Source organism: Aquarana catesbeiana, linkage group LG04, assembly GCF_042186555.1.
Source record: "Aquarana catesbeiana isolate 2022-GZ linkage group LG04, ASM4218655v1, whole genome shotgun sequence".
Classification (NCBI taxonomy): Eukaryota; Metazoa; Chordata; class Amphibia; order Anura; family Ranidae; genus Aquarana; species Aquarana catesbeiana.
In genome coordinates this window covers 677,095,183-677,113,830 of record NC_133327.1, presented here as the reverse complement: position 1 = coordinate 677,113,830, position 18,648 = coordinate 677,095,183, and the positions used below count along the sequence as shown (strand labels likewise).

Sequence of the window (18,648 nt, the reverse complement as noted above, 5' to 3'; positions counted from 1 at the left end):
GCTCTTTGGTCTTCACCATAGTGGAGTTTGGAGTGTGACTGTTTGAGGTTACATACACACACTGTATACATACACACATTAGGATTGGTATGTACAGCTTGGCACACATATTGATTAACACAGAACTCCCAGCATTCCCCTGCACATGCAATGCTGACAATCACACAGAATTCCCAGCATTCCCTGCACACAGGATACGGCCAATAACACAGAGCTCCCAGCATTCACCGCACACAGGAATCTGGATTTACAAAACATCAAAGTCATTTTCTGTAAAAAAAAGTTTATAAGAAGTAAAGGATGAGAAATGTATACAACTCATCTTACATTTCTGTCCCCATAAATCAATCGAAACCTGCAGCATTAAAATGAAGGCAAAACCTTTTTTATAATTTTGTATAGAGAAAGGGAGGGTTATAACCTCTGGCAGTTTAATTTTTGCTATCTGTGTTTTATTGGGGAGATTTCCCTTCACTTCCTGTCCCATAACCAAAACTAAAAAAAAGTTTTGCTTTCAATTACAGTATACTTTAAATATTGCATAAGAAAGGCAGAGACCGGGCCGAGGAACCCGGTGGCACCACTACCATACCAGAAAAAGGGGGTGTCTCCATAGAGAGACACCTAATGTCAGTTCCATTTAAAAAGAGAGGGAGGCCGGGATGGGGGACATAGGGAAGGATAGAGAAGGAGGAAGGCAGAGAAGGGGGGCAGGGGAAATATTGAGGGAGGAGGCGAAGATTGGTGGGGGAATGAAAAGAAACATGTAGGGAGGTGGAGATGGGGGTTAGGGGAAGAATAGAGAGGGATGGAGGCAGGTGGAAATGTGGGGGTAGAAAAAGGATAACGAGAGAGGGGGGAAGGTGGGGGTAGGATAGAGCGTGAGAGAAACTGAAACGTTTATAGAGAGGGATGGAGGTGGATATGGGGGGTAGGGAAGAAAAGAAAATGAGGAAGGCAGAGATGGGGGTCAGGGGGGAAAGAAACAGAGAGAGGGGGAGGTGGAGATGGGGGCATGGAAAGGACAAAGAAAGGGTGGTGGAGCTAGGGGAAGGACAAAGCAGGAGGGAGGCAGGAATGGAGGCGATGGAAAGTTTAGGGTGGGGGGGGACAATAGAGTGGGACGGAGGTGGAAATGGGGGGCACATGAAGGATAGAGAGAGAGGGAGGTGAAGATGAGAGCAGGGGAAGGATAGAGAGGGAGCTTGGGAGGGAGAGGACTCCTCACCTCCACCAAGACGCCAAAAAAAAGGGAAGGAACCTGAGGATGTGGGGGAACCCCAGGTGACACAGGGGAAGGTACCACATCCCCATCCCCCAGGTTTCCACCACACGTCAGGATTCTTTTAGTAGTGTTCATTACTGCAGAGTCACATGTAACCGTTTGATACAAATGGCCACATCTAAAATAAGAGGACCTGTCACAGCAGTACAGGAAGTGGAGACAGAAGACGTCATTCTAATCCTCAGTACTTCCGTTCTGCCCGCTGTTTATTAGCCGGTAAAAGTGAGAATCTCTCTTGTCGCTGAGGGTTTTGGGAGAATCCATTTCAGCCACCCTCCCAGCATGCATCACCAGCACGCGGTCTGAGTCCATAATGGTGTTCAACCTGCGAGAGAAAGTTCACAGATGTGTTAGTGAGACATTGGCAGGGTAGAATCTCCACGTCCTGCAAAGTCAGTAATGACATCACATGGTTCATTTACAGTTATGGATGGAGAAGTCAGGGATTAGGGGTACCTGTGTGCGATAGTGAGGACTGTGCGCTCTTTGAATCTTTTGCGGATGGTCTGCTGCAGCAGCTGGTCAGTCTGATGGTCAACACTGGCTGTAGCTTCATCGATGCACAAAATCTAAAAGAGGAGCAAACAGCATCTATTGATGGATTTTCTGAGTGTCGGTGAGCCATTCCTCATTTTATTAACCCTGAATTGCGAATGGGGGAGGCAGGAGTGCAACAACAGATGGGAGGTTCCGTAGATTTGGGGGGGGGGGGGGGCTTTGCGGGACTGATCACCATGCTGAAGGGATCCTCCTGGAGAGAGGAATAAGGTAAGCATTACACCTTGTTTCTCTACCCCTAGGCAAAAATGAGCATTTAGCCCTTGTAGTGTGGGGGTCCCACTGCAAGGGTAGTTTTGTTCTTGTGCCTGGAGTTGCGCTTTAGGTACACGAACACCTACCGCCAACTACTGCACCCAAGCACCGACCCTCCACCACCATGTTGACTGACTCGGCATCCTTTGGCGCTGGTAATGATTCAGAGGCATATAATTACACAATAAAAAAAAAAACTAGCTGATGACAGTGAGTGGAGTAAGAACAGACCTTACGTGCCAAGACCAGATAGATTCACCATAGCCGGTATCGGAGTCCCCTTCTCAATTCCACCTTGTACAACCCCCCTATTATAAACTCGCCTTTCAAAATATCCCATTCCCAACTGACGTTTCCACAGTGAGACCATGGACACTCATCTGACTGCCCTTTGCGGTCTGTTGTCAACTTAAGGCCTACCATGGGACTCACCTTGGCATGAGTTAGTAGAGCTCTGGCCAGACACAAGAGCTGCCTCTGTCCAAGGGAGAAATTCTTCCCTTTTTCACCAACATCTGCATCCAGACCCCCTGCAAGACGAGGAGATGGGACAATAAGTGACACAAAGTATAAAAGAGTCACAGCCCAACCTCTGTGAGATAACTCACCAATGCGCTCCACCAAATCCTGCAGGTGACACTGGGAGAGAACATCCATCAGATCAGAATCCATGTGGCGGGACAAAGGATCCAGGTTCTCCCTGACACTACCACTGAACAGGAAGGGATCCTGAGGGATGATGGCAAGTCGTGACCTGACAGAGAAACACAGAAATCACAAAAAGAAGGTCCATGGGACATTAATTTCAGTCTTCATTGGCACTAACCTCAGGTCTTCCAAATTCAGCTCTCGCGTTGAAGTGCCATCAATAAGAATTTGTCCAGAATTCAGTTCCATCATGCGGAAGAGCACCAGGAACAAAGAGGACTTTCCAGAGCCTGTCCGACCCACAATTCCAATCTTCTCCCCAGGAGATATGGTGAAGTTCACTCCATCCAAAGCATTGGGAAGGCCAGGGCGGTAACATAAAATAGCATCTCTAAAATCAATACGCCCATGTCTGGGCCAGTCTGGCTCTACCTGGAAGAAAGACACAGGTAATATGAACAAAGTGTCTCAGAAATATACCCTTTGAGAGTCCTGTGCTTCTATCATTGGCAGTCTGAGGAAGGGGTTCCCTCCCTGGTAAGAGGTAGGAGGGACGACAGGCTGTGATATCCTCTTTCATTATCTTGAGAAATAGCAGTACATTCCAATGCGGAATCAAAGAGGACCTGTTAATAACACTCCCATGCTCCATAAATTGCAGAACCAGACAATCAAAAGCTGAAATCCAGTGACAACTATGTTGGTGTCAGCCTGGAAGTCACTTACCGTCACTATCCCCTCTCTCGGTTCACATGGCAGCGTGGTGGAGTACTCTTCAGCTCTCTCCACACTCACCATCATGGCTTCTGTCTGAGTGAAGCTGGAGATGAGACCGGACAACAATCCCGTGATGGAGAGTGCATAGGACAGAGACAAGCCAACTAGACCTACAGAGAAGAGTAGATCAATGAGAATGAGATACAGGAAAATAGAGGCAGCCTCCCTAGAGAAAGGAAGAGAGAGGCTGCAAGGGACAGAGAGACAGCTTGAGAGAGGAGAGGGAAAGCCTGTGAGAGAAGGGGAGAGACAGCCTGTCAGAGACAGCCTGCGAGAGAAGGGGAGAGACAGCCTGCGAGAGAAGGGGAGAGACAGCCTGCGAGAGAAGGGGAGAGGAAGCCTGGGAGAGAAGGGGAGAGACAGCCTGGGAGAAAAGGGGAGAGACAACCTGGGAGAGAAGGGGAGAGACAGCCTGGGAGAGAAGGGGAGAGGGAGCCTGTGAAAGAAGGGGAGAGACAGCCTGTGAGAGACAGCATGCGAGAGAAGGGGAGAGATGGCCTGCGAGGGAAGGGGGGAGACGGCCTGCGAGGGAAGGGGGGAGACGGCCTGCGAGGGAAGGGGGGAGACGGCCTGCGAGGGAAGGGGGGAGACGGCCTGCGAGGGAAGGGGGGAGACAGGCCTGCGAGGGAAGGGGGGAGACAGGCCTGCGAGAGAAGGGGAGAGACAGGCTTGCGAGAGAAGGGGAGAGACAGGCCTGCGAGAGAAGGGGAGAGACAGCCTGTGAGAGAAAGGGAGAGACGGCCTGCGAGAGAAGGGGAGATGACGCGAGAGAAGGGGAGAGACAGCCTGCGAGAGAAGGGGAGAGACAGCCTGCGAGAGAAGGGGAGAGACAGCCTGCGAGAGAAGGGGAGAGACAGCCTGCGAGAGAAGGGGAGACGGCCCACGAAAGAAGGGGAGACAGCCTGCGAGAGAAGGGGAGAAGGGGACCGATAGTCTATCATCCCATTCCATTATTCTATCCTGGCTCCACCCCTAACAATATTCTCACCTGGATCACCGGCTCTCCTCTGGTGTTGGATTATAGCGATAACAGCGATGGCGGTAACAACTACTACTCCAATCATCTGCAGGCGGATGTCCAGCCACTGGACGGCGGTATTACTGGCGAACACACAACGCTGGTTCACGTCTAGACGAGACTCGCATTCGAGTTTAAACCTGCAGCCAAACAAAAGAAGCACTGACCGCTAACATTTATTTTTATTACAGGTATTTATATAGCGACATCACAGCGCTTTACTTCTATATATATTGAACATTCACATCAATCCCTGCCCTCCAAGAGCTTACAATCTAATGTCCCTAACTCACATTCATACATACACATACTAGGGGCCAATTTAGACAAGAGCCGATGAACCTCCTTGTGTCTGGACACTTGCCCTTAAGCTGGCAGTGCAAATGGATGAATCTCCAGTTGCGGCTATTGATTGGATGCAGTAGCTGTTCAGCCAATTTGCTGCCAGGCTCCTTCGATTTTTTTTATTTTTTTTGTCTGTGTACATGTAAGAAAGTGACTCTAATGGGAGTGGTTTCATGAATATGAATCAGCTGCTGCACCTGCAGGGCACGATTGAGGAAAGCTGCTGGGTCTGCATCCCTTTAGATGTGATTTCCTATTGAAAGTATCTCACAAAAAATGGCATTTTTGTTGCAGGGGATGCCTGAAATCTGACTTGTATCTTAGGGCAGATTTCTGGGAAAATCAGTGAGCCAATCACACAAGCAGGAAATGATGTTTCTGAGGGGCGTTCTGTACACATTCTGAGTACAGAACCCCTCCAGGTCACCATATTGGATTTTACAGAAAATTACAGAGCTGCAGACTGAAAAGGAAAGGTCATTTTTAATAACATTCAATTACATTATGATTCGTGTCACAATTGTTTACTCTGTATTATTTTTTCTGCATTTGCTATTTTTTTTCCCCACGAAAGTGGAGTCACCCTTTAAGGAGCCGCTCTAGATTCACGCAGCGTATACCTAGCTTTATTGTTGTTCTCCCCGGAGCAAAGACAATTGTATATTGAACTAATCTTTGGAAGGATTGTGTGCGAGTTCATTCTTATCAAATTTTGTAGTCACTAGCTGTACAAAATAAGGATTTAAAGCGGAATTCCACCCAGAAACGGAACTACCGCAAATCGGATCCCTCCCCCTCTCAGGTTCCACATTTGGCACCTTTCAGGGAGGGAGGGAGGAGTGGATACCTGTCAAATCCAGGTATTTGCTCCCACTTCCGGGGAAAGATCGCCGCAATCTTGTGCGGTGAACTACGAAATGTCCGGCCCCTCCTCCCCTGCCTTCTGGGAGACACACAGGTCACAGAAGTCAGCAGGGACCATTCAGAAAGCGCATGCGCAGAAGGAAACAGGCTGTGAAGCCGTAAGGCCTCGCTTGCTGTTTCCCTTAGTAAGGATGCCGGCGCCTCCACCCGGAGCCGGGGGACGGGTCGGCTTCAGGTGCCGACATCGCGGTTGCCCAGGACAGGTAAGTGTCCTTATATTAAAAGTCAGCAGCTGCAGTATTTGTAGCTACTGACTTTTCATTTTTTTTTTTACCAAGGTGGAATTAAAGGAAAAACTTTTTTTTTACATTTTGGATAGAGTAAGGAAGGGAGGGCTATAACCCCTTTTCATTTTTTCTTTTTGCCATCTGTGCCCCATTGGGGAGACTTCCCATCACTTCCTGTCCCAAAGCCAAAACAGGAAGTGAGAGGAAATCCCTGAAAATTAGAGGAATCCCTTGGGGACCCCCCAGGTCACCAGAACTAGTGTCTCGATTGGAAGATTTCCCCTCTAATACTTTTCTGCGGACAACCCAAAGATTAGGATTTTCTTTTACTTTAGCTTTCAATAATAATGGTAAACAGAACAAACAGAGAGGGTGAATCTCCTGAGTTTCTATTAGTTCTTATGGGGAAATACAAGTGCTTTGGATTACAAGCATGCTTCTGTAACAAATTATGCTCGCAATCCAAGGTATTGCACTTGTGTGCGTGCGATCTTCCTAACTGCATAAATGCCTGAAACACTATTCATGAGAAAAGAAAATCAAAATTAAACAAGGAAATACGAGGTGTGTCTAAAAAGTTCAGTGAATGGTTACGATAACTCAACAGGAACATGGGACAGGTGCGCATGCATGCACATGGCCATCCAGAGACACGTCGAGAATCGCCACCTAGCGTGAAGCACACGTGACCGTCAGGGTGAACCCGCTGTGGGCAGTCGAATGTAGTCAGTGTGAGAGGAAGGGTCACAGTGCAATGGAGCAAACGAACATCAAATTCTGCTACACATTGGGGGAAAGCGCCAACGGAGACGTCTGAAATGCTGGTGCGAGTGTACGGGACGTAGGACACGAGTAGAAAATGTGTTTAGGACTGGTTCAAAAGCTTTTGTGACGGGAAGGAAAGGACTGATGATGAGCCACGTTCTGGTCAGTTGTCGACAAGCAGAATCCCAGACGTGATTGAGCGACTGCTATAAATGCTGGCACAAGATCGACGACTGACTGTGCAATTGATGGCGGAAGAATTGGGCATTAGCAAGGACACGATGCGCACCAGTAGCGGAATTACCAGGGTCGCAACAGTCGTGCTTGTGACTGGGCCCTGGAGTTCCGCCCATGTGGGGGGGGGCCCAAAAGCCCGGGATGTGGCTTCGGGGTTGCTGGCTGCAGTTATGAGCAGAGCGTGTCTATTACACTCTCTGACACACTGCTTGGACCCGGCACTGACAGCCCCCCCCCCCCCCCCCCCCCCTTTTTACACAGACCTCGGACAGGAGAGGAAAGAGATACAGAGAGCAGGATCTTCTCTTCCCACCCCCCTCATGTGTGTCCCCCTGGCCCCGCCCACATTTCAATCTTTGGCAGCTCCATGCTTGGCAAAGAGAAAGTCCAGCAGCCTGCAGGTAGATAGTGGAGGAAAGGCCAGCTTGTACTATGGATGCTGCAACCCTCCACAGAGGATCCACAGCTCTCCAGGTCAGCCAATCACCTTGCTTCCCAATGAAACTTCTCAGCGATTGAAAAGAAAGCAGCACACAGGTGGGTCAGTCATTGATGGGACTGAAGAGCGTGTGTTGTCACCTCCAGAGCCCCTCAACCAACACAGCAGCCCACTGGGGTTTCCCTAGTGTGGTACACTACAAGCCCCAGTATGCTCTGCCAGCCTATGTGTATGTATGGCACAGGCTAGTAGGCCGGCCCAAGCCTCCATCTATGGTAAGGAAAGTGCCCCCCCACCCCCTTCCTCTCTTATCTCGCCAGCCTCTGAGCACACTTATGTAAGGGAAAGCTCTGTGGACTGTAATGTAAAGGGGGACTCTTTGGTGAGCAGAGACCCCCTTACATCAGGATTCCCAGAGTGCCTCTTACATCAGTTTCCCTTTACATTACAGTGCACAGAGCTCCCCCTTAGGGCCCTTTCACATGGGCGGACTCTGCCAAGCAAATCCACCTGCTCAGTGGGGGACCTCTCCACTGATTCCCGCTGAGCAGGCGGATGACAGGTCCATGTCTGCTCCACTTGTGCAGAGTGGACACAGACTGCTTTTCTCTATGGACCGGTCTGACTGTCATCCAATCCACTAGACAGATGGGAAATGGATCTCCATCCATCTGTTTTCATTGGAGCGGATGCAGGCAGGTGTAAATGGACACGTCTGTTTACATCCGCCACCCCATACAAAACAATGGGTGGTCCGATCGGTTCAAGTGTGTAAAAGACTCCAGAAAGGGGTCCTGCTGCAGAACCATAATCAAGGGCAACGTGATGGGAGAAAAGGAAACCAGGATCATTAGAAAGGGTCCGGGACCAGAGGTCAGGGGGCCCTTCATGGTTCCTTGCACCGGGGCCCTGAAGGTTCTAGTTACGCCTCTGGTGCATACCATCGTTCGTAAATATTTGGGTAAGAGGAAGATCTGTTCCCGGTTTCTGCCACACAAGCTGACAGACGAACAGAAAGCAAAATGGATGGAAACCTCTAGAGACTTCATTATCATGCGTGACCAGGGTCCATCCATTCTGCCAACCATCATCACAGGGGATGAGACCTGGTGCTATCAATTCTTGGCTCAGCGCTGCGTACCTCTTCTCGATCATCCACCGTACTCCCCTGATCTGGCACCTGTGGGCTTTTCTGTTTCGCCACCTGAAAAGCGTCATGAAAGGCACACGTTTTGCGGATGTGGCAGCAAACCAAGAATGTGTGACATCGGTTCTGTGATCGATTCCTAAATAGGCCTTTGCTGACAGTTTCCAGAAGCTTTATGAATGTTGCTAAAAGTGTGTTGTGAAGGATGGCAAATATTTTGAAGGCCAATAAAGGTAATTTATTTGTATCTTCTATTTTGTTGGTTTTCTGATACCATTCACCAAACTTTTTAGACACACATCTCGTTTATTTTCTGTTATTAAGGCTTCTAATGCCGCATACACACGATCGCACATTCCGACAACAAAATCCATGTTTTTTTTCCGAAGGATGTTGGCTCAAACTTGTCTTGCATACACACGGTCACACAAATGTTGTCGGAAATTCCGAACGTCAAAAACGCGGTGACGTACAACACGTACGACGAGCCAACAAAAATGAAGTTCAATAGCCAGTGTGGCTCTTCTGCTTGATTCCGAGCATGCGTGGCACTTTGTGCGTCAGAATTGTGTACACACGATCAGAATTTATGACAATGGATTTTGTTGTCGGAAAATTTGAGATCCAGATATCAAACTTTGTTTGTCGGAAATTCCGACGGAAAATGTCCGATGGAGCCTACACACGGTCGGAATTTCCGACAACAAGCTCCCATCAAACATTTCCCGTCGGAGAATCCGACCGTGTGTACGTGGCATAAGAATAAGCTCCACAGGGTTTACTGCAGTTCTATTCAAAGGTGGGTCAGCTCACCTGTCAGCATGTCGCGTGGCGCGGATGGTACTCAGGCCGGACAAGGTCTCAGAGAAGTGGCTGTAGATCGGGGACAGGGTGATGCTCTGCAGCCGCTTGAGCTCGCGGGAAGTGTGGCGGTAATATCTTTGGATGGAATAGTACAAAAGACCCAGAGGAAGGAGGACCGGCAGGATCATAGGCAGGCCGTAACTGATCATCACCAGCATGCCCAGCAGACCAAAGATGTTGGCCAAGAATATATTGAGTATGAAGGGCAGGAAATCATCCACGCAGTACATATCAGAGGAGAATCGATTGATGATGCGTCCAACTGGTGTGCTGTCAAAGAAAGTTACCGTGGCCTAATGTGGAGAGACAGATAGGAAAATAGAGAGAGCATTAGGAAAATGAAAAGGGGCAGAGGACAGTAACCTGAGGGGTAAGAGTTAGGAGGATGAAGAGGGGATAGGAGACACTGGCCTGAGGATAGAGAGTTAAAGGGATGGAGAAGGGATGAGAGACACTGGCCTGTGGAGAGTTAGGAAATGGAGGTGGGTTAGGAGGTGGGAGAGGGGATAGGAACACTGACCTGAAGAAAGAGAGATAGCAGAACTCAAATGGAGGGAGGACTGAGATGAATGGAGGACGATGGGATGAGGATAGTGAGTTAGGATGATAAAGATGGGGGATAGAGGACACTGACTGATCACACAACACAAATCAAAAAGTCTACTCACCCGCAGCACTCTCTGCAATAAGCGCCTGTGGATTGTGGTGGCCGCGTGCACAGTTCCCAGTGCAAACAGCAATGCACGCAAGGCAGTGAAGATGGAATTGGCTGCTGCAATCCCACCATATACTGAGAGATAGAAGGTTAAATTCCCAGAACTGTTCTGACCTGCAGACTCGGCCCATCTCACTGGAGACCTGGAAGAGGACAAATAATATAACATGTTTTTGGATTGGGAGCAGAAGGGTGTACACATCATTATATAGCCAACTGGGGGAGAGGAGGAAGGGGGAAGCGGAGCAGTGCACACAGCATTATACACCAGGGTAGGGGAGGAGATAAAGAAAGGACTAGAGAGGTGTTCCCAGTGTTATAAACCAGGGTGGAGAAGGGGAGGAAATGAGGAGCAAAGAGGAGCACCCAGCATTATACACCAGGGTGGAGAAGAAGAGGAAGGGAGATAAGGGGTGAACACAGCCCCTAGGATATGGGGAGGGAAGCACCCAGTATTATTCATCAGGGTGGAAGAGGGAATGTAAAGAGGAGCAAAGGGGTGCACAGAGCATTATACACCGGGTTGAATAAGAGGAAGGAGAGGGGAGGCTAAGAGATGGATGGGTGCCGCAACAACTGCCAACTGGAAACTGGTAACATGACAGATTAACATACAGTATCTCACAAAAGTGAGTACACCCCTCAAATTTTTGTAAATATTTTATTCTATCTTTTCATGTGACAAAGAAATGACACTTTGCTACAATGTAAAGTAGTGAGTGTACAGCTTGTATAACAATGTAAATTTGCTGTCCCCTCAAAATAACTCAACACACAGCCATTAATGTCTAAACCGCTGGCAACAAAAGTGAGTACACCCCTAAGTGAAAATGTCCAAATTGGGCCTAATTAGCCATTTTCCCTCCCCGATGTCATGTGACTCAGTTTTACAAGGTCTCAGGTGTGAATGGGAAGCAGGTGTGTTCAATTTGGTGTTATCGCTCTCACTTTCTCATACTGGTCACTGAAAGTTAAACATGGCACCTCATGGCAAAAAAATCTCTGAGGATCTGAAAAAAAGAATTGTTGCTCTACATAAAGATGGCCTAAGCTATAAGAAGATTGCCAAGACCCTGAAACTGAGCTGCATACATCGGTTTAACAGGACAGGTTCCTCTCCATGCTCAATCAAAGAAGTTGAGGTCACATGCTCAGCGTCATATCCAGAGGTTGTCTTTGGGAAATAGACGTATGAGTGCTGCCAGCATTGCTGCAGAGGTTGAAGGGGTGGGGGGTCAGCCTGTCAGTGCTCAGACCATACGCCGCACACTGCATCAAATTGGTCTGCATGGCTGTCATCCCAGATGAAGCACAAGAAAGCCTGCAAACAGTTTGCTGAAGACAAGCAGACTAAGGACATGGATTACTGCAACCATGTCCTGTGGTCTGATGAGACCAAGATAAACTTATTAGAGGATGCCAGTGGCAACCTGTGAAGCTCTGGTGAACTCCATGCCCAAGGGGGTTAAGGCAGTGCTGGAAAATAATGGTGGCCACACAAAATATTGACACTTTGGGCCCAAATTGGACAGTTTCACTTAGGGGTGCACTCACATTTGTTGCCAGCAGTTTAGACATTAATGGCTGTGTGTTGAGTTATTTTGAGGGGACAGTAAATTGACACTGTTATACAAGCTGTACACTCACTACTTTACATTGTAGCAAAGTGTCATTTCTTCAGCGTTGTCACATGAAAAGATATAATAAAATATTTACAAAAATGTGAGGGGTGTACTCACTTTTGTGAGATACTGTACATATTGCCAGCACACCAAGAATCTTCAAATAACATTCAAACTCTTTTATTCGTCATGATGACAGCGGAAGGGTGAGTGGCACTCTTCCACTGAGATGTGATCACGCTGAATAAAAACGTTTGGACGTTACTTGAAGATCCTTGGTGTGGTGGCAATATGTACTGTACGTTAGCAAGGGCAGAGGGGAGCATTACACACTAGGGTTTGGGAGGGGATCACACAGTTTTATGCACAGAGGTTGAGGAGAGTGATATACAAAGCATTACAACCCAGGGTAAAATGTAGTGTTGCACACAGCATCCTATATTGGGGTCGGATATAAGGGGAGGTAGAGGTAAGCACTGCACACAGCATTATATATAGCAGGGGGAGGGGTAGTGGGGAGCGATGCATGCAGCATTATACAGCAGGGTGGGGTAAAGGTGAGAAGTGTAAGCAGCATCATATGGGGGTTAGGCAGGAAGAAGGCACTCAGCATTACACACTCCATTATCTGTAAAATACATTGATTATTGAAAAGAGATCCTATCTGATAGCTGTACTGTACCATGTGCGGTGACACTGGTATGCCACTTATCATGTCACTATTTGTTTTCCTGTGACTGGAGCGCCCATCTGGGGAGCCCCTGACTGTTATACTCACACAAGAGTCCTGGAGGAGAAAAGAAGCAGCGCAGGTGACAGTACCGGAGGGTCCAGCACTGACACATTTCTTGACTTGTCTGACAAATTTGAAATCCAGTGTGACAGCCACCAATCAGACACGTTCCTGGAAGCTGAAATACAACGTTCAGACGATGTATCAGTGACAAGTAACGTAAAAGTCCCGTCATGCACTACTGCCTGCTGGTAGATCAGTAACAGGAGGTCTCAGGTTGGCTCAGCCTGGTTCATCTTTAAAGAGATAAATACTTTATAAGCCCACTAGCAATGCACCTACCCTGCATGAAGAATAAGGCCAGCAGCACCGATCCGGCCAGGCAGCTCCCCACTGCCCTCCAATATGCCGCATACACCTGTAGGGAGACCGCACCCTCCTTCTTCTCCTCCTCCCCCATCGCAGAGCCAGGGAACAGGGCCTCCTTTCCAGCATCCTCTTCATCAATACCATTGCCACCATTCTCTGCAACCACAGGAGAGTACTGGGTCAGGTGATCGGATATAGGATTATACTTAAGCTCCCACAGGAGGGTATAGGGTCAGGTAGTCAGATCTGGGACATGTCTCCAGCTTCCACAGGAGGGTATAGGGTCAGGTGGTCAGATTTGGGACATATCTCTAGCTCCCACAGGGGGGTACCTGGTCAAGTGGTCAGATATATGACATGTCTCCAGCAACCACAGGAGAGAACCAGGTCAGGTGCTCAGATATGGGACACACATCTAGTTCAGTTGATTAAATAACGTAAACTAAAGGTGGAAACTGATCAAGTGATAGGATGTGGGAGGTAGTAGGGTAAGGTGACTAGATAAGAGGTGTAACCTGTTCGTGTGACGGCACAAGGAAGGCGTAAGCTGCTCAGGTGACTAGATAAGGCCCAGGTGATAAGACATGGTAGGCAGTAGGGTCGGGTGAATAGATATAAGAGGTGCAAGTGGGTCGTAAGATGGCACAAGGGAGTTGTAAGCTGGCCAGAGGATTGCATATGGGAGGTGTCAGCATTCAGGTGATTTGATGGAGGAGATGTAAGCTGGTCAGGTGATTGGATGGAGGAGATGTAAGCTGGTTAGGTGATGGGACATGGAAGGTGTAGACTTGTCAGGTGATGGGACGTAGACGGGGTAGGCTGGTCAGGTGATTGGATGGGTGAGGTGTAAGTTAAATTGGTGATTGGATGTGGCAGGTGTCAGCTGATCAAGTAATTGAATAAGGCAGGAAACAGCTGGTCAGGTAATCAGATAAGGAGGGGGAAAGGGGCGGCAGCTGGTCAGGTGATTAAATGGGGGAGATGTAAGCTAATCAGGTGATAGGACATGGAAGGTGTCTGCTGGTCAGGTGATTGGAGGAGTGAGGTGTCATATGGTCAGCTGATTGGAGGAGTGAGCTGTCAGATGATTGGAGGAGTAAGCTGTCAGATGATTGGAGGAGTGAGGTGTCAGATGGTCAGGTGATTGGAGGAGTGAGTTGTCAGATGGTCAGCTGATTGGAGGAGTGATGTGTCATATGGCCAGGTGATTGGAGGAGTGAGGTGTGAGATGGTCAGGTGATTGGAGGAGTGAGAGGTCAGATGGTCAGGTGATTGGAGGAGTAAGGTGTGAGATGGTCAGGTGATTGGAGGAGTGAGAGGTCAGATGGTCAGGTGATTGGAGGAGTGAGGTATCAAATGGTCAGGTGATTGGAGGAGCGAGAGGTCAGATGGTCAGGTGATTGGAGGAGTGAGGTACAAGATGGTCAGGTGATTGGAGGAGTGAGGTACAAGATGGTCAGGTGATTGGAGGAGTGAGATACAAGATGGTCAGGTGATTGGAGGAGTGAGGTGTGATATTGTCAGGTGATTGGAGGAGTGAGGTGTCAGATGGTCAGCTGATTGGAGGAGTGAGGTGTCAGATGATTGGAAGAGTGAGGTATGAGATGGTCAGGTGATTGGAGGAGTGAGAGGTCAGATGGTCAGGTGATTGGAGAAGTGAGGTATTAAATGGTCAGGTGATTGGAGGAGTGAGAGGTCAGATGGTCAGGTGATTGGAGGAGTGAGGTATCAAATGGTCAGGTGATTGGAGGAGTGAGAGGTCAGATGGTCAGGTCACTGGAGGAGTGAGGTATCAGATGGTCAGGTGATTGGAGGAGTGAGGTGTGAGATAATCAGGTGATTAGAGGAGTGAGAGGTGAGATAGTCAGGTGATTGGAGGAGTGAGAGGTCAGATGGTCAGGTGACTGGAGGAGTGAAGTATCAGATGGTCGGGTGACTGGAAGAGTGAGGTATCAGATGGTCAGTTGATTGGAGGAGTGAGGTATCAGATGGTCAGGTGATTGGAGGAGTGAGGTATCAGATGGTCAGGTGATTGGAGGAGTGAGGTGTGAGATAATCAGGTGATTGGAGGAGTGGGAGGTCAGATAGTCAGGTGACTGGAGGAGTGAAGTATCAGATGGTCAGGTGACTGGAGGAGTGAGGTATCAGATGGTCAGGTGACTGGAGGAGTGAGGTATCAGATGGTCAGGTGACTGGAGGAGTGAGAGGTCAGATGGGCAGGCGATTGGATGACGAGGATGCAGCTGGTCAAGTGATTGGACGTGGGAGGTGTCAGCTGGTCAAGAGATCATATATAGAGATTACCCTTTTCTTGCGTTTCACTTTTGGAGTCTTTGAGTTTGGGAGAAGCTTCAAGCAAAGCCATGAGCTCTTCCGGAGGTCCTAGAACGTTACAAGAACAATATATTTAGTTCCTGGCAAAGGACAGTATTAGAAGTTACACACCTGTGTCTCTTACCAGTCTGGATAATTTTCCCATCATCCATCAGGACAAGAAGATCAGCTTTCTCCAGCAGCTCAGTCCGGTGAGTGCAGAGGATCCGGGTCTTGTGTCGCAAAATACCCAGGATGCATTTCTCCATGAGATGAGAGGCCACGTCCGCATCTACTGCAGCCAGGGGGTCATCCAGCAGATAGATGTCCTTCTCCTGAGAGGGAAAAGATGGATCCACATCAATTTACTGACCCTCCACATCCCCTGCTGTACACTAAAAGACAGAGCTGTGTACATGAGGAGGCGGGGCTCTGAAAAATCATAGAATAGCTCCTCCCACAACCACCTCTTATTTACAATCCAGACCTGTTAAGCAAGATGAGGGGTGGGGTCTAAGGGGGATTGGGAGAAGTTTGGTGGATGGGGCTTATTACATTACATCAAAACTAAGCTCTCTCAATCAACATTAACTATTTTTAATCTTTATGCTACTAGCATTAGTAAATAGATAGGAAGGTATATCATATTTTCTTGCTTGAACCCTTTTTTTTTTTTTTTTTTTTTAATTCTTTAGCTGCTTCCTGATTTTTGGCCTAGGCCAAATTATGTCATACTTCATGGGCATTTTTTTCTTACATATGGAGGAGGGGCTTTCTCAACTAAGCATGCCCTCCTGCCTGTACATCTGAGCTAAGGGCAGATGGACTCCAGGAAGTACATCCTACATGAATCATCTGCCCTCATTCAAGATGGCCGCAGCTAGAAATGCTGAAATGAAATAGTGTATTCAGTCTGTGGTGCTCAGATACAGTTTAGTTTTGCTTTAACAATGTCTATACAGTTCATTGTTGCCTTACTTGATACACAGCCCGGGCCAGGCTGACTCGAGCCTTCTGTCCCCCACTGAGAGTGACACCGTTCTCCCCGACCTCAGTCTGGTCCCCAGATGGAAATATCTGTAATGACATTATTTACTGTGCTCACTTTTACAGGTAAGGACACAGGGAATTGTCAACGTTTTGATAATGAGGTTTTGCAACCATTTGACAAACTGGTAGAGAAATATCATTTGCCTGATAAGGCATTTTTTCAATATTTACAGCTGCGACATGCTCTGCGGAGTCAAGCAAATACTTTTTTTACTAAAATATAACCCTTCATCAATTCTAGCTATGGCAGTAACTGTAAGATGATCTAAACATATATTCTTCTCTACAAGAGATAACTAGAACAAATCTACTAGAGGGTAGCTCTAGACGGTGAGGTAGAGATCTGGAGACCAGTGGCCGCCCTGCCCCCAGGCAGTGAAAAATAAAAAAAGGTCCTTAAGTGCACTGTGTTCAGGCGCCGGACACAGTGCACTCTGTGAAGCGCCACGTCTATGCAGTCACGAGATTGCAGACGAGGCGCTTCATATGCAGGTTTTTGTCCCGCCTTGCGGCGCATTCCATTGCGCCGGACAACTTCTGCCCGGTGCCCGTAGTGCGTATCATTACAGCCGGGTTTGATTGACATTGATTGACATTGGCACCGCCCTAGGACATGGGCGGTGCTTTCCATCCGAATTACGAAATAGTTTCCGGTTTTCCCTGTGCCAGTGATAAATCGGAAGTGATGTCACAGCTCCGTGGAACGCATGGCACGAGCGGAGCACTCTGCACTGTCTGGAGAGGAGTGAGGTAGATGATCTCTCTGCTCCTCCTGCACCTACACACTTTCTCCTGCCTGCAAGCTCTCCTCTCAGTCCAGCTCATCTGCTTTTCTCCACCACTGCCAACTCCAGCTCACTATTCCTCTCCCTGCAATCAGTGATTTATTCCCCCAGCGCTGATTCCAGCTCTCCTCCCCCCCATGGCATCTCCATCCTAATACACATCTCCTCTTCCCTGTCATCGGTCACTCATGTTCGGGCGCCGGACACAGTGCACTATGGGAAGCGCCACGTCTATGCAATCACGAGATTGCAGACGAGGCGCTTCATTTGCAGGCTTTTGTCCCGCCTTGCGGCGCAGTCCATCGCGCCCGACAACTTCCGCCCGGTGCCCGTAGTGCGTATCATTACGGCCGGGTGCTTTGATTGACATTGGCACCGCCCTAGGACATGGGCGGTGCTTTCCATCCGAGTTATGACATCGCTTCCGGCTTTCTGTGCCAGTGATAAACCGGAAGTGATCTCTCTGCTCCCCCTGCACTTTTCTCCTCCCTGCAAGCTCTCCTCTCAGTCCAGCTCATCTACTTTTCTCCACCAATGACAACTCCAGCTCACTACTCCTCTCCCTGCAATCAGGGATTTATTCCCCCAGCTCTGATTCCAGCTCTCCTCCCCCCCATGGCATCTCCATCCTAATACACATCTCCTCTTCCCTGTCATCAGTCACTCATCTCTCTCATCTGTCTGTCTATTCTTTCTATCTATCTGTAGGCCCTATTGGGGGCGAGTGACGGGGGGGTATGGGGTTGGTTTGAGGCTTTGTCTGGGCCCCCCCAAAAAAATGGAGTATCAGCCGCCACTGCTGGAGACACTTAGTAATGAGGAGTGGGAGCAAGCTCTGCAGAACCTATTTGGGTTATCCCTACCCTCCTCACAGTGTTTGACACAGCTGTTTATTATTCATAGAGCTCATTATACTCCTTTGAAGCTGCATTCTTGGGGCAAAGCAACTACATCAAATTGTCCAAGATGTACTACTGATGTAGGTACACTCATACATATATACATGCACTGTTACTGGGAATGTGTATTTGATACTTTTAATTTCTTTGTGTTTTACACAGGTCCATTTTGATCCAAAGATAGCATTGTTAGGGATTGTACCGGACGGAGGACACTCTCCCAGCCGAAATGCACGTGATGTGGCGAAAAACTATGTATATGGCTCGTAAACTTATATTACAAAAATGGATATCAAATTACCCACCAACAATAGATCAATGGATTAAAGCAATTAATCTTAATTTAAGACGAGAGGAATTGACATATAAACCCAGGAGATCCCCCCAAAAATTTGTAAAAATTGGTGGCTAGTTTCTGACTTGTCTGAGCAGTCAGTTGAGCATATTAAGTGGGTTGTAAAGGTAAAAAATGTTTCACCTTAATGCATTCTATGCATTAAGGTGAAAAAAATTCCGACAATACCGCCGCCCCCAGCCCCCCCGTTTTACTTACCTGACCCCTCGAAAGTCAGCCGCTCGCTCCCGACATCCATTTCGCCGCTCAGCCTGGCCGCTGATTGGCTACAGTGGATGGATTGAAAGCAGCGCAGCCATTGGCTCGCGCTGCTGTCAA

At 48.3% G+C, this 18,648-nt stretch overlaps 1 protein-coding gene across 2 annotated transcripts in view; it reads right to left on the bottom strand.

Moving 5' to 3' along the window:
• Positions 1-266: 266 nt before the first annotated feature.
• The window catches only part of ABCC10 (ATP binding cassette subfamily C member 10), a 57,267-nt gene continuing 38,885 nt past the window's right edge, over positions 267-18,648 (bottom strand). For both annotated transcript variants that reach the window (XM_073628669.1, XM_073628668.1), the window contains exons 9-22: positions 16,220-16,318; positions 15,387-15,576; positions 15,233-15,310; positions 12,902-13,084; positions 12,605-12,737; positions 10,158-10,347; positions 9,439-9,782; positions 4,512-4,681; positions 3,473-3,633; positions 2,925-3,178; positions 2,707-2,852; positions 2,531-2,628; positions 1,742-1,854; positions 267-1,610 (exon numbers count right to left, since the gene is read on the bottom strand). In XM_073628669.1, coding sequence (XP_073484770.1) covers positions 1,460-1,610; positions 1,742-1,854; positions 2,531-2,628; positions 2,707-2,852; positions 2,925-3,178; positions 3,473-3,633; positions 4,512-4,681; positions 9,439-9,782; positions 10,158-10,347; positions 12,605-12,737; positions 12,902-13,084; positions 15,233-15,310; positions 15,387-15,576; positions 16,220-16,318 — 2,310 coding nt within the window. In that variant the 3' untranslated portion in view covers positions 267-1,459. The remainder of the gene's footprint in view (positions 1,611-1,741; positions 1,855-2,530; positions 2,629-2,706; positions 2,853-2,924; positions 3,179-3,472; positions 3,634-4,511; positions 4,682-9,438; positions 9,783-10,157; positions 10,348-12,604; positions 12,738-12,901; positions 13,085-15,232; positions 15,311-15,386; positions 15,577-16,219; positions 16,319-18,648) is intronic.